The 14,082-nt window shown below is 44.7% G+C and overlaps 2 protein-coding genes across 7 annotated transcripts in view; one reads left to right on the top strand and one right to left on the bottom strand.

Moving 5' to 3' along the window:
• The window catches only part of LOC136773002 (uncharacterized), a 39,934-nt gene that overhangs the window by 22,180 nt on the left and 3,672 nt on the right, over window positions 1-14,082 (bottom strand). For 2 of the 6 annotated variants that reach the window (XM_066726310.1, XM_066726313.1), the window contains exon 2: window positions 4,277-4,356. The gene's annotated coding sequence lies outside the window, so the exon portion shown is untranslated. Of the gene's footprint in view, window positions 1-66; window positions 185-4,276; window positions 4,357-6,718; window positions 6,737-7,182; window positions 7,289-10,432; window positions 10,480-14,082 lie in introns of those variants that run through there. The other 4 variants (XM_066726312.1, XM_066726314.1, XM_066726311.1 and 1 more) reach the window with 4 other exon arrangements.
• Window positions 1,207-2,274, top strand: LOC136772777 (histone-lysine N-methyltransferase SETMAR-like). Its single transcript, XM_066725904.1, has one exon. The coding sequence runs from the start codon at window positions 1,207-1,209 to the stop codon at window positions 2,272-2,274; it is 1,068 nt and encodes a 355-aa protein (XP_066582001.1).

The raw sequence follows: 14,082 nt of genomic DNA, 5'->3' as shown, positions 1-14,082 counted from the left end.
TACTGTATAATGGTTACATTGTTATGTAAAGGAACACGGACGAGAAATGGAAGGATCGTCTCTCACCTGTCGATCGATCGAGTCTGTCCCATAGTCCGGCAACGATGGATTTCTGTGCCAGACGATGAGAACGACGAGTGGGCGAGTAATAACTAGGAGATGGTAACGTTCGCTAGGAGGCAGCCGAGCCGCAACTGGCTTGAGCGAGATATCGCCACGCAAAACTCAAGCAGAACTTATAGGAATACTCCGTCTATCATTGGCTCGCTCGCTTCTTCCTTCGCGACTCTTTATATATACATATATCGCAATTCCACTCTGTTTCAAATTCCTTTGTAACAAATTTCACCTCTTCTTTTAATTACAGACAATTTATTACTCTAAAAATTATATACACTTTTACCGTTGAATAGATCTGGTATAAATGAGACTTAAATGATTTTCCGTGTCGATCGATCGAGACCATCCCATAATTTGGCAAAAGGCACTCTGAGATGCCAGACGATGAGAGTGATTAATGCATGGGCGAGGAGTAACTATACGGGTGTAACCAGCCAAAGACCGAAAGATTTTGACCAGAGATTCTTGAGGCTATACTAAGTAGAAAAGTCCTATATTATAAGATCCGCAAAAGCATGATTGCTGAGATAAATCAGTTTGAAAGCGAGCAATCAGGGCTTTGATCGAACGGAAGAATTACTTTACTGTCGCTTTCGTTGACACCTCCCTTTCGAAAAACAAAAGAAGCTCGTACCTCTCCGCCGCTCCGTAATGCCGTACATGTACACACACACGCCCGCAACTACGCCGATTATTAATATTACCTCCTAACGTTCTACAATCCTGATCCAAGCACCGTATGAAATTTATTTTTCGCCTAATATTAACAGAATCCCTGTGATGTAATTATTAATACTAAAATACTAGACAACATTTCTGCGATTTAGATACCTTTTGCCTGTAAATTTTCGCCGCCTCCCGTCAAGCTTTTCAAAGCATCAGCATCATCTCTGCGTACTCTTCATAGGTGAAATCCGGCATTTTACCCACTCACATGTTTTCAAAATAAACAGATGAAGTATCTTTAGGTTTTTTCTTCCGAATCGTGTCATAGTAATAAACAATCAGTCTTTCGCATCTTTCGGATAGAGTGCAAGTGAACTGCATATCACGGGATATAATTAGTGGCCAAATTTTGTGTCAAAAATGCCGAATTTCACGAATGAGGAATACGGCCAAATGGTGTACATCCTGGGAGAAGCTCGAGGTGTGGCGACAGAGACGGCGAGAATCTACAGGGAAAGGTACCCAAATAGACGACACCCAATCAGTACGACGTTTACAGACACATATCGTAGAGTTTTAGAAACGGGTAATGTTTTGCCAAGACAGGAGAAAGGTGGACACAACTTACGTGACAGACGTGTGACGGAAAAAGTACTGAATCTAGTAGAAGCTGACCCGACAACAAGCACTCGCCGCATAGCTCGAGAAGTTAAAATCTCGCATATGACGGTACATCGAATTCTCAAGGCTGCGAATTTGTATCCGTACCATCACACACCCGTTCAGGATCTGTTGGAAGGTGATTTCGCACAACGCGTTAATTTTTGTCGTTGGCTTCTGACACAATCAGAAGTCAATCCTGGTTTTCATCGCCGAATTTTATTCACGGATGAATCCCTATTTACTCGTGCCGGAACATTCAATTTTCATAACTCTCACACTTACGCCGAGGAAAATCCACACTTCGTACGTGTGGTAAACTACCAGCATAGGTGGAAATTGAATGTTTGGGCCGGGTTAATAGGGACTCATGTGATCGGGCCGTTCGTCCTTCCAGAGAAAATGAATGGGGAGTTATATGCGAGATTACTCACGGAAGATTTGCCTGAGTTACTTGAGGATGTACCGCTAGACCTGCGGACCAAAATGTGGTTTCAGCAGGACGGTGCCCCACCTCATAATACTCGGCCAGTTTCTGCGATTTTGGAAAATTATTTTCCAAATCGATGGATCGCTTACCGAGGACCTGTGAGGTGGCCCCCTCGCTCTCCAGATCTGACACCACTGGACTTCTTTTTTTGGGGTCACCTAAAAAATGAAGTTTATGTGACGGAGCCTGGCTCGCTGGAAGTAGCGCTCGAGCGTTTAAAAGTGGCGGTTGCTAACATAGACGAACGTACGCTGGACAACGTATGGACAGAACTGCTGCGACGAGCGCGAGCTTGTATCGAAGCAGGGGGGAGACATTTTGAACAGCTTTTAAAATAATAGACTAAGGACGACGACGACGATTTGACATGACTGACGTGACGACTGACAAGACAAAGCGACGAAACATTACTTGACGCGACAGACGAACGAAGACAGAATTGGAAAACTTTCCCTGTAGATAAAAATTGCTTTTCATATGAAGGAAATGTAAGTCTTCTTTACTTCATTGGACATTCCGCGGCGGAATTGTACATTTTTTATTAGGATTATGTCATCTTCTAAGCTGTTGCAGCTGGAATCTGACTAACTTGTTTAGCATTTTAGAATCAATAATTACATCACAGGGACTCTGATAATATTAGGCGAAAAATAAATTTCATACGGTGGTTGGATCAGGATTGTAGAACGTTAGGAGGTAATATTAATAATCGGCGTAGTTGCGGGCGTGTGTGTGTACATGTACGGAATTACGGAGCGGCGGAGAGGTACGAGCTTCTTTTGTTTTTCGAAAGGGAGGTGTCAACGAAAGCGACAGTAAAGTAATTCTTCCGTTCGATCAAAGCCCTGATTGCTCGCTTTCAAACTGATTTATCTCAGCAATCATGCTTTTGCGGATCTTATAATATAGGACTTTTCTACTTAGTATAGCCTCAAGAATCTCTGGTCAAAATCTTTCGGTCTTTGGCTGGTTACACCCGTATATAGGGTGAAATGTATATTACAAGCTCCAGAAATATATAACGTAAAAATTCATTTATCTGTGTAATTGTAAATAAAGCATCAATTTTTGTGTAAAGTTTGTTTAAATGCAATCAGAAAGAAGCTTCAAAAAGATTCTATGCGAAAAATTGTCTTCTCTTGTAGTTAACGAGATCGCATCTTCTTACATTTATGCTTTTACGTACTGGGGCGTGTTAAGTGCTTCACTTTGTTCTGAGTGAAGTACGTATGAAGCTCTTGGAGATAGAACGTAAAATTTAATTTATCTGCATAACTGTAAAGGATATCAAGTTTTTTTTACATAGGACTTTTATGGGTGCAAATTGAAAAAAGTTTCAAAATAATTTTCTATACAAAAAATTAAATCTCTTATAATAAATGGAATGAAAAATTTGCTACATTTAATACTTCTATGTTTTAGGACATGTCAAGTGCATCACCCTCTATATAGTCGGAGTAGAAGGAAGCGTTCGCCAGGAGACGGCCAAGCCGCGAGTCCGCGTCTGATTCAAGCGAGATGTCGCGACGCTAAACTCAAAAGCAGAACTTATAGGAACCTTCGCTCGTTCTCGTTCCTTCACCACTGTTTATACCTATAGCCATAACACTCTGTTCCAAATTCCCTCGCAACACACATTTTCCTCCACCTCTCCCTCTCTGCTTTCCAGACCCACCCCCGCATTGTAGTTACACATATACTCCTTTTTTTTTTCAAATTTTCTACCAGCCTCGATTTCTATTTGCGTCTTATATTTCACTAATCGGACCCTCTTAGCCCAATCCTGATTTATGGCCTACGGCTCTTAATTGACTTCCGAGAGATAGTGCGAGCGATAAATGCGAGAGAGCTTTCTCGTCAAGGAAGTCAGATAAATTTCAAAGTGAATTTCGTGCCGGTCCATCGGTGCATATGTTTTCATTAGCACGGTGCTGCATCCGGAAGTGCAGCGATCGTGCCAGCTGGAGGAGTTCCCGATTTAGACTCAATTTCCTCGACGCGTATCTCGATCGATCCTCTCCTCCCTAAACTAACATTTTTTATCAAATCCAAACGATATGGCAATTTTCTAACCCACGACGATCGCTTCAAGTTTACATTGAGTATAGCGAAAGAACGCGGTTTACTGTAGTTACACTGAGAAAACAAATTTATTTTAAAGTTAAATATGTAAATTTACAAGGACAAAGGGGCGGGGGGGGGGGGGGTGTACAAAGTTGTCGACGATTGTCATTACAGTATTTTTACGATTATTTTTATGGAGAATGCATATATTTGAGTTTTTCTCCTTGCAATATTTTCATCGACGTATAAATATTGGAGACATTTACTCCCGCTCACCTGTGTGCCAAAAAGTTGCCCAACTGTCGTTCGCTATTTTGTCCGCGCGGAGCAGCGGCATCGGGAGCAGCGATCACCACCTAAAACCAACAAATAAACGAATCAACGAAAATAGAATTGTAAGGATTGATCGAGAAGAGAAATTCACTGGTAATTGCTTAATTGCTAATTTATCGCGTGCTTGATTGAACTCGTTGAAACTGTTTTATCTTGACAATGTTCTATTTACGGTCCCCTCCTCCCCACCCCTCCTTTCATTCTACATTTAATGACTGGCTTGGCAGCGAAAAGCGGTTGAACGCGATAAAGAAACCAATACATGTAAACGTATTACATTATAGTATATGTCTACAAGAGTGTATCGTCGGAACGAGGCCTAAATACCCAATCGGTTATCGTAAAATATTTGCCTCGGTTTCTTTTGCCACTGAATAAGAGATTTTACAATCCGTCGGAAGTGGCGATAAAAAAGTTCAAAGGCGATAAAAATCAATTCTTTGCTGGATCTCGCACGGGAGGGTCGAGCAGTCGCTGACAGCGTGCAGACTGCTCGGAAATAATCGCCATGTTTCTTTTTTTCCTTTTTTTGCAGCAATGGCATGAAATGAGATTCTCGTTGGAGATTTAGGGGGGGGGGGAGAAGCTGGAGGAAAAGAAGAGCAGGTGAGAGAAAACGAAGAAGGCGAAGAAGATGAGGAAGAAGCGTGTTCAGGGTGGTTGCTGAAGATTTTTGAAAAAGCTCATTTCGCGAGAATTAACGACTTGCCGGGTGGTGCATGGGAAAGTTGGCTTTTCCTCCTGGACGCGTTTCTTTGGCCGAATGGCGGGAAAGTGGAAGAAGCTTGTATTCGGGGTGAGGGAGAAGGGTTGCAGGGGGTAGGGGAGATGGAAGGCATTCTGCGAGCTTGAATAGGCACCTGTTTTCGCAGACGGCTGCCTGTCACGCGTGCCTCTGTACTGTGTAAACCTATGAGAGAATCCGCTCTCCACTCACCGTTCCTCTCTATTCCAACGAGGGCAATGACACCGTGAAAACTCCTACCGCAAGATTCGGCCAGATACCACATCGTGTGCAACCGCGCATCCATCCTACTCTCTCTCTCGTCAAATTTCCTACCGCGCGCTTCTACCCCCCCCCCCCCCCCTAACACTCTTTCTTTAAACCCGGATCAGACAAATCCATCCTGACACTGCGAATTTTCCGGAAAAACGCGGGAAATTACATCGGGTCGAACTTTTGTTTCATTCGTCGGAAACGTAACGCGCAATTAGCAATAATAACGTCGCGAAGAAAGCTGAGGGGGGGGGAGGGGATTAATAGGATAATACAGATAGCAATTTACGTGGGGAATTAAGCGTAACGTTTCGTTCCTCAAACCGAGACTAATTAGCGAGTTTCGCATGCAGGTCTACGATTGTTCGGCGAGAGTAGCGAGGGAAATAGTGGAAGAGTGGGGATTTTATGGTTCCTCAGAAGTTTTTCCTGTGGCTTTTTTATGAAGGATCCCGATAGGCCGAGATAAGCGGTAATTGGCTTGCGTTATCGCGCGCGATTTTATTGCGTGACTCACGAAGCTTTGGCAAGGTCAACCGAGCGATTTGTTCTAGTCGGCCGAGCGAGTTTCGTCGATTGGGCCAATATCGAGTGAAACAGCGCGGAATTGGTGCGCCGTCTGGTCTATATAAATCCGAATAAAAAAGGGAGAGAGTGGAAAAATTGTGTTCGGCGCGCAGGAACGTTGTGGTTACGCGAAGAAAACGCAAGGCTAAACTGGCCGAGGAATTACGAGGAGCTCGGCCGATCACCGCTCGGCGCAATGATGCAACGCGTTTAGCTTGAACGGGACGCTAAATTGATAAATTTGCATGGCCTGCCGTCGTCTCCTCCGGCTCTACTCTGCGAGTTTAAACGCGTCGCGGCTGAAAAGCTCGACGCGTTCACTTCGATTTTACGAGCGTCTCGGACTTATAGAGAGAGAGAGAGAGAGAGAGAGAGAGAGAGAGGAGAGAAAAAAACAAATAAACCTCGTTAAAATTAGCCGGGGATTCGTAAATGTTTATCAGCGATAGCGGGAAAGGGGGAGGGAGGGGGGGGGGAGAGGAATTTACTTCCGGTATTTACACAGGCATCCGCCGATCGACAAATCTGGTTGTACGGTCCGAATGTGTAATACTAAAGCTTTGCGATTATTGCTTTTTATGAACTGGTCGAGGCAGGGAAGCGTGAAGTACATTTCGCGAAACGAGGTGGAAGATGAAAATAGAGTGAATAGATTGTGGCGTATATAATACATAACCGTTCAAGGCTTCATCGCAGTATTTCCAAAAATTCTACTCGAGCGCGGATCGAATTTGCATAATATTTACATTTCTGCCGTTGTGAAATCACGCTAGTTCTTTTCTTCTGTATATAATTATGAGAATGTAAATAAAAGTCTTTACTTTGCGAGTATGCTGGAAAGCTCTCGTCGCTCGTTTTTTTTATTCCTCGACGTTTGCATCCACAAGCATCCCCCTCCTATTTTTGCGACCATAATCACCTTCTGTCATAGTCCATTCGAGCTCAGCCAAGCGTGAACGAGGCTTTCTTATCAAGCCTCTACCGACACCTAATTTTATTCCCGCTACGTACGTCTCCCTCTGCTGGTACTCCATCCAACGATAAGATCTGCCTTTACACGTCGTCAATCGCGATCCAGAGAGAATCCAGAAATTACAACAGACGTTAGGATGGAAATGAAGCGGAGCATCGATTTTTCGACCTATCGTGTGTTCTTCGCTCATTCGAGCCGTAAAGGTAACGGTACAGAAAAAAAACTCGCTACTCAACGAGCAGCTTGCTTGAAAAATAGTCGAGGAGAAAAAGTATGACATCAGTTGGTACACCGCGTCGAGTGTTTACTCACTTGGCTTTTATTTACAGCGATCGAACGAGCGTGGGTTTTTCGTTGTTTTCGTCAAACTTTGACCATGGAGATGTAGATTTTTCGTCAGTTCCACGGAACAGTCGTAAACACCGCGTTCTCTTACGGGAAATGAATCGCACAATCCCACATCGACTGTCCTTACTTTATTTACTTTCTCGGTCGACTCGTTACAAGCGCTGTACTACTATATATACCGGCCATTATAATTCGCAACACGAAAACGAGTCACGTGAGCGAGAATACACGACACACGGATACACGTACACGCAATACGCGTGCTTAGCCACCTATACACACGTGTCGGAACGAGCTATGAAGTCATCGGAGTCTGCACGATGACGTCAGCCTCGATTGTGTTGATGTATCAATCGTGTTGCGATGCTAGAAAAAATTTGTAAACATCGAAACACGATCGAATTCAGTCACGTGTGGCTATTTCGAAGATCGATTCGGAAGGAACGTCGATGTAGAAGATCTCGGGAGAAGAATTGTGTGAGACGAGATTGATGCGTGAGTCAATTAAGAGATTCGGGAGTCAAAGCCTAAAGAGACCGAGCAATAAATCAGAGCACAAGCAGGGGGGTATGAGTCACGTTGGACACAACCATGCGGTTAGCTTCTGTCCTCCAGGTTACGCTTAATTGCACGACTCGTTGCCCCCCCCCCCCCTCTCCCAGGTTCCTCATCGCACTCTCGTAACACGTTGCTTCAGCAACGTTTGATTCACATTCGAGCTCGGAATTCTCAAGAACCTCGATACCTTTCACACTCCGCGACTCGCTCCGCACTATCCTATCCATTCAATTAAAATCTCCTTTTGTCTTCATTGATAAAACAAATGACGTCTCTGGCGCGAGATCGTAAGACTGCGAAAGCTACACTCAGAGAGCGTTTTATTAATAGTGTTGGAGAATCAGGGCTTTGTGTAGGTGATTTTCACTTGCTCGAGCAGCGCGTGGAGCAGCGCGACGAGAAGATTTCAAAGACTTCCGGTCGAAGGATGTAACGTTACTTCGAACGAGATTTCCGGCAGCGTGACATCCGCCTGCCAACGACCGCGAGCGCCTCTCTATTCTCAGCCAACGGTTACGTTGCAACAGTGGAGCCATGCCACTACGAATAGAGCGACGACTCAACTCTCCTAGCATATACAATTAATGATTCTGCTATTTTTTTCCATTACAGCTCGATCCCCTCTCGTCCGGACAACTCGGGAGGGAGGGGAGGGGGGATGTTTAGAGCGTGCGTGTACCTGTTGCTGGGGGCCACCGTTTTACCACGGATCGAGCCACGCGCTCTTTGTTCCTTGGCAGTGGACCGTGCTAGGACTCGAAACGACGTCGTTCCATAAATTAAGTGGAAGAAACAAGAGCAGAAAATTGCTGCTCGCTGAGAAATGTCCAGACGACGAATCTCAGTGGAGAGTCAGGCAGCTTCATCTCGGCCGGATCTTATTTTTCTCCTATGGAAATTTTTCGTTGCTTCGTGTATGTACAACTACGGCGAAATAAAGCTAACGCGAGGAGAATCACAATGGACGGGCGGATTAATGGGGATTAGTCGCGGAAGAAAATTGTTCGAGGGACGGTCGTTAATCCATTTCGGACACGGTTAAAGCGTGACCAATCGCATCAGCCATCGACATTCTAATTCCTCCACTGCTCGTGAAACAAACGCTCAAGATTCACTCGACCTCCATCCAATCCACCCTGCTTCTTCTCCAAATTCCTTCCATTCCTTCTCACTCTTCAAACATCTCTCTTTCTATCTTTTACGCTACTACTCTGTCTTCAATTGATCCAAGGTTGGAAGAGAGTAATAACTCGAACGAATTTTAAGCAGTAGTAGAGGGCAGCTTCTGTGTCATGATTGAGGAAGCTGGGACCCTCGATTTCTTTCATTGGTGGTTTCTAGATTTTATGACAGAACTCTATTAATTTTTCCATGGTAATCATCGTCCTAACGATAGGGATATTGAGATATATTTTTTTAAAGAGGAAATGGACAATTTTTAACCACAGTAACGAAATACACATGTTGAATTTTGGTTCTGTCATTACAGATAATGCGCGGAGGCCCTTGATATACTCATTTTCTTAATTAACACTTTCTATTCTTTACGACAGAACTCTGTTAATTTCCTCAAGGTGAGATCGTCGATCCTTGAGAGAGTAAACTGAACAATCTTTAACGAGCAGTAGGGTATAGATCTGGAATAATAATTTTGATCGTGATCGAGGACACGGTGACCGGTAAAAGACCCTTCGTTTCTTAATTTCCCTAATTCCCCCTCTATTCCGGCTTCCACTTCAGGGATATTAAGGTAACTGTATAGAGCTCGCGTATATCGTAATACGAGTACCCTGAAAGTCTTCCTCCCTGCGGCCCTCGTGCGTAGGATCCACGAGTACGGACAGGCTGAAACTCGTTATTAATTTCTGTTCCACTGGAGGAGCAGAATGCCCGCGGAAGGAGAAAATTCGAGAAAGAGAAAGAACGAAGGAATTTGATAAAGGGTCATTCTACCGACGGAACGAACCTGTAGGGATTCTGGTAGCTGGTTAGGTGCCAGGAAGCTTTTTTCTATATGTGACGCGTGGCATGACGTTGTCCGTTGGCATTATCACCCGGAAGATATTCTTCGAGCAGTAGGGGATTGCCACTTTTTTTTCTCACCATAAAAATTCTCCTTTTCACACATTACCTCACTGCCATCCCTCGGACTCTTCAGCGATAACCTTTTACCCCTCCCGCATTCTTCATCCTCAGAATTTTTTCTCAGCCATTTCAAGTCTGAGCCGCACGTACATACGATGCGCGCGTATGACATTTTCTTAAGAGACCAGAGCTCGTTTAGAGAGAGAGAGAGAGAGAGAGAGAGAGAGAAAGGGAGAAGTGAGAGTATGAGAGACCATGGCTGGTGAGACTTGGATGTTTGCCCAGTATGCCGATCCAGTCGCGTCGCCAAATAAAATGATCAAGGGCCCAAATATTTCTAATCGCGGAACTATAGAGCATCGTGCAACCTTTGCAGGGTACAAGAACGACCGAAGTAATAATCAACGCTCTCTGGATATATCCAGGTGACACTTTTTTCTTCTCAAGGACACGTGCACCGAGTAGTGGACAAGAAATCGCGAACAAAAATTCCTCTGAATTAATATACACAGTTTATATATAGCTTTGTTTTCATACAGCGGATGAATATGCGGAGACCCTTATAAATTACCGTGTGGTATTTGTGTGCGTGTGTTGCAACCACTGGACGATCCCGCACGCGACGCAACGTCGTCGCTGACCTTGAGTCGCGCAATCGGTCGCGGAGCCTCTTTTTCCCACGACTAGCTGCTTCCGTTTCACTCGGTCGACTGAGGCATCGACTGCCCTACCCCCCCCCCCCCCCTTCTTACCTACATCCCTGAATTCGATCAATTTTCCTTCACCGCAGCCTACGCAAATCTTACCTCGGACGCGACCAAGAATGACTATAACCAAGAATGCGGATAAGAAGCTATAAGTTTTCTTTCATACGCGAAGACACTCATCGTCAGCTGGAAGTGCACGTGGGTGCAGAGAGTCAATTGGTGGAATTGCTCGGGTCAACTTGTAGCGGTGCGCCAAGCACGGATATAATTCAATAAAGCGCCAACTCCGGCACACTTGGCCAAATTTCACTCTTCTCATCTCGGTCGCGAGCATCGCGAGACGGTTTCTAGAGCAAAACGGCACGAGGATCGAGTTTCCGTCGCTCCAGCGTACATCTCGACAGTCGGCTCTCGGGTAACTCTAGAAAAACGATGGGATATCGAGTGTCCGCGAGAGTCACAAGTTCAGAGAAGAAACAAGCTGCGAGATAACGAGAGACGCGCCGAGATTCGGTTTGACGCTGAACGGGTCACCGTGATTGGTCGAGAATAATGGTGGGGGGCGTTACAGGGTGTTCCTTATTTATGATGTTTTCTCTTGTTATTACATCTAGAATGATAAAGGTCACGGAGCCAAGAGTTTGGAAGAAGACAAGCTGCGAAATAACAAGAGACACGTCGAGATTCGGTTTGACAGAGAACGGGTCACCGTGATTGGTCGAGAATAATAGAGGGGAGGTTCTGCAGGGTCTTTCGTGTCAGCTATAATATTTTCTCTTGTTACTAGCGCAAACTGTGGGATACTAACACCGGAATTCGTAAGCAGAACTTGAGTGCAAGTTCAAGCTTAATCCCATGTGATCCATGTTACACATCTTGTAGACTTTGAGATGAGTTTGAGTCAAGTTTTGTTTATAAATACCGGGGTGCAAGTATCCGCAAGAGTGAAGAGTCTGAAGAAAAACAAAAGCTATACGAAATAACTAGAAACCCGTCGAAATTTGTATACAAAATTGAAGAAGCCACGTGATTGGTCGAGAGAGCTCTGGTAGGGGAGAGGGGCGCTACACTACACAGGGTGTTTCGCGTCGATGACATTTCCTAGCGTTATTAGCGAGTGCTTAGACCGAAGATGCTTCAACGAGTTGCGCGAAGCGACGAGATTCCGAGTAACGCATAGAATTTCGAATCTCCAGGAAGCACCCTGTAGAGTTATTTCCATCTTGCTGTAGTAGCAGTGCACGTTGGGTCAGTGTACCAAGACAATTTTCTCAACGCACGCGTTCCCCGATTTAGCGAGATGAGGGAGCACCGTTATTTTATCTCTTCTTTTTTTTAATCCCCTCTCCCCCCACTACACCGTGCTCCTGATTCACGCAAGAAGGAAGACGCGCGCGCGCGCGCGCACGGTAGGTCATGGCGCGAAGAAATTTCTCGTAAGAAATCTCGCAAGTTGCTGAGGCACGGCAGGAAACGACCCGAAGCACTCGTTAATTCCATCTCTTATCTATGCGAGCGATTTGATGAGAGGCTGTGATTCAGCGGAAAAATAGTATAGAGGAAAGAACGGTTCTTATCCTGCGATAAATTCATTTCATGGGATAATTGAAATTCGATTGAATAGCATCGTTTTATTAGAGACCGTGTAATACCGTGTGTAAACTGTAAAGTGTATAATACGGTTTGCTTGATCGTTTCTATGGATTTTCGCTTTGTTTATATATTTCGAGTCTCGCCGAGTGGCTAATTTGCATAAGGCGGAAGTACAGAGGGTAGCTATCTATAGTCAGTCGTGTACGGAGAAAGAGAGAGAGGGAGATAGAAATAGAGATAATTTTCCGTCGGTTGGAATGGCACGCATTGCGTGCAAAACAGGCGAATAGCTCTGATCAGACTGAATCAACTCGGAGGAAAATTCCTTTTTCCGGAAAAGTTTCCAGCTATCAGGGAGCAATCAAGCCGAGTTTAAACGCAATTTGTCCCGAAGTGGAGATCTTCCTTCGTTAAAAACTCGTTAACCTCGCGTGGATAAATTCTGCTCTTAGGAAATTATTTCCACAACATTGTTATATTTTTAATTGCATATAACAATAATAATATTTATTAATTCCCTACAGTTTTTCTTTTTTGCTTCTTCTCTTCAAAGCGGGAGAGTACCTTGATGAGAAGAAAAAGCTTCGGATTTGATTGTTTCTCATCTGCGAAGTAGACAGTCGTTCTGCAACGGAAATACGTCACGAGGAGCGGGAAATTATTGGCAGAACGTCACTGTCGTCGTGGAAATGAGAAAATCCGTAGTGGAGAACGTCCACGTGTCTCTTGGCAATGGGTCAGATTGGATACACGAATTGGGACACACGTCCATCTGTGTCCAATGGATGAGTCCAGTCTAGAACTAACCTGAATTTGTCTATACGCGCGGATAAAGCTAAGATGGATGCAAAGCGCTTCATTCGAATCAGTGTGTGTGTGTGTGTGTGATGGAAGGGATTCTACGATTTATCCCTGCGAATTGGGGGGATCCGTCGAGAAGGAAGAATTGCACTCCCCAGCTGGTAGTTCGTGGCTCGAATCGTTCGAGTGTTTGACACTGTCGTAGATAATAGCCAGTGGGCCGTGAAACCAGCGATTCGCTGGAACCGATCGAATTTCATTGTCAGAACTAGGCGAGAATGCGGCTCGGGGCTCGGGCCGATCCCTCCTGACTCGTCGGCCTATATCAGGTGTGGCTCCTCGGTCAAACCGTTAACAAAACCGCCTTTAACGCCAACAGGAAGGAAGCGTAAACTCAAATCCGATCCTTGTTAACCATCAATCGCCGTAATTGCTGCTCAAACTATTTGCCCTTTTGATATGCCACCCCTTTCTTCTGCTAATGACAGAGAGAGAGAGAGAGAGAAACGATACGTTTACATTATTATATATAATTATAACCACTGCTTTCATAACGTAGCTTGAAATAATTGACAGAGTAGACATATATATTGTTTAACCTAGCAAAAAATATATTTCTTCCGGGATATATTGATTTTAACGAGTTGAACTATATATATATATATATATAACGAATGGTGACCCAATGGAGTCTGATCAAACCTTGGAACACGGTGGGTGTAATTATTAAGATTGAGAAATTTCAGGGAAAGTGAAAGATTGAATTAAAGTTTAAGGGGAACTATGTAGACATGGTTTATTATTTTTGCACGTATATGTATGTATGGTGGTGGGTCCCCGGATTAGAAAAGTCGTGGTGGATGCAGAGAGATTGCGTGGTATGCTGGCCGAGTCGGTGCATTCGTCCCGTCGGCAAATCGATAGGCGTCTGCGCAAGCGAGCGATTCCAACGAGAGAATCCACGGTGCACCCTCCGAACTCTCCGAGCAACCCCTCTACAAGCCCTAGTCCTGCTGCTCGGCGACGGCGACGCTAGCCAAAGAAAAGCACACAGACCCTATGTCGTTATGCGTCTGACTCGGGACATTTTATTTCAGCAGACCGAACCGCGTCTCCGAAG

The sequence above is a fragment of the Prorops nasuta genome, unplaced genomic scaffold (assembly GCF_024137725.1).
Source record: "Prorops nasuta isolate Cenicafe-Biocafe unplaced genomic scaffold, Cenicafe_Pnas_1.2 PNAS00004, whole genome shotgun sequence".
Classification (NCBI taxonomy): domain Eukaryota; kingdom Metazoa; phylum Arthropoda; class Insecta; order Hymenoptera; family Bethylidae; genus Prorops; species Prorops nasuta.
This window is presented reverse-complemented; position numbering and strand designations above follow the sequence as displayed.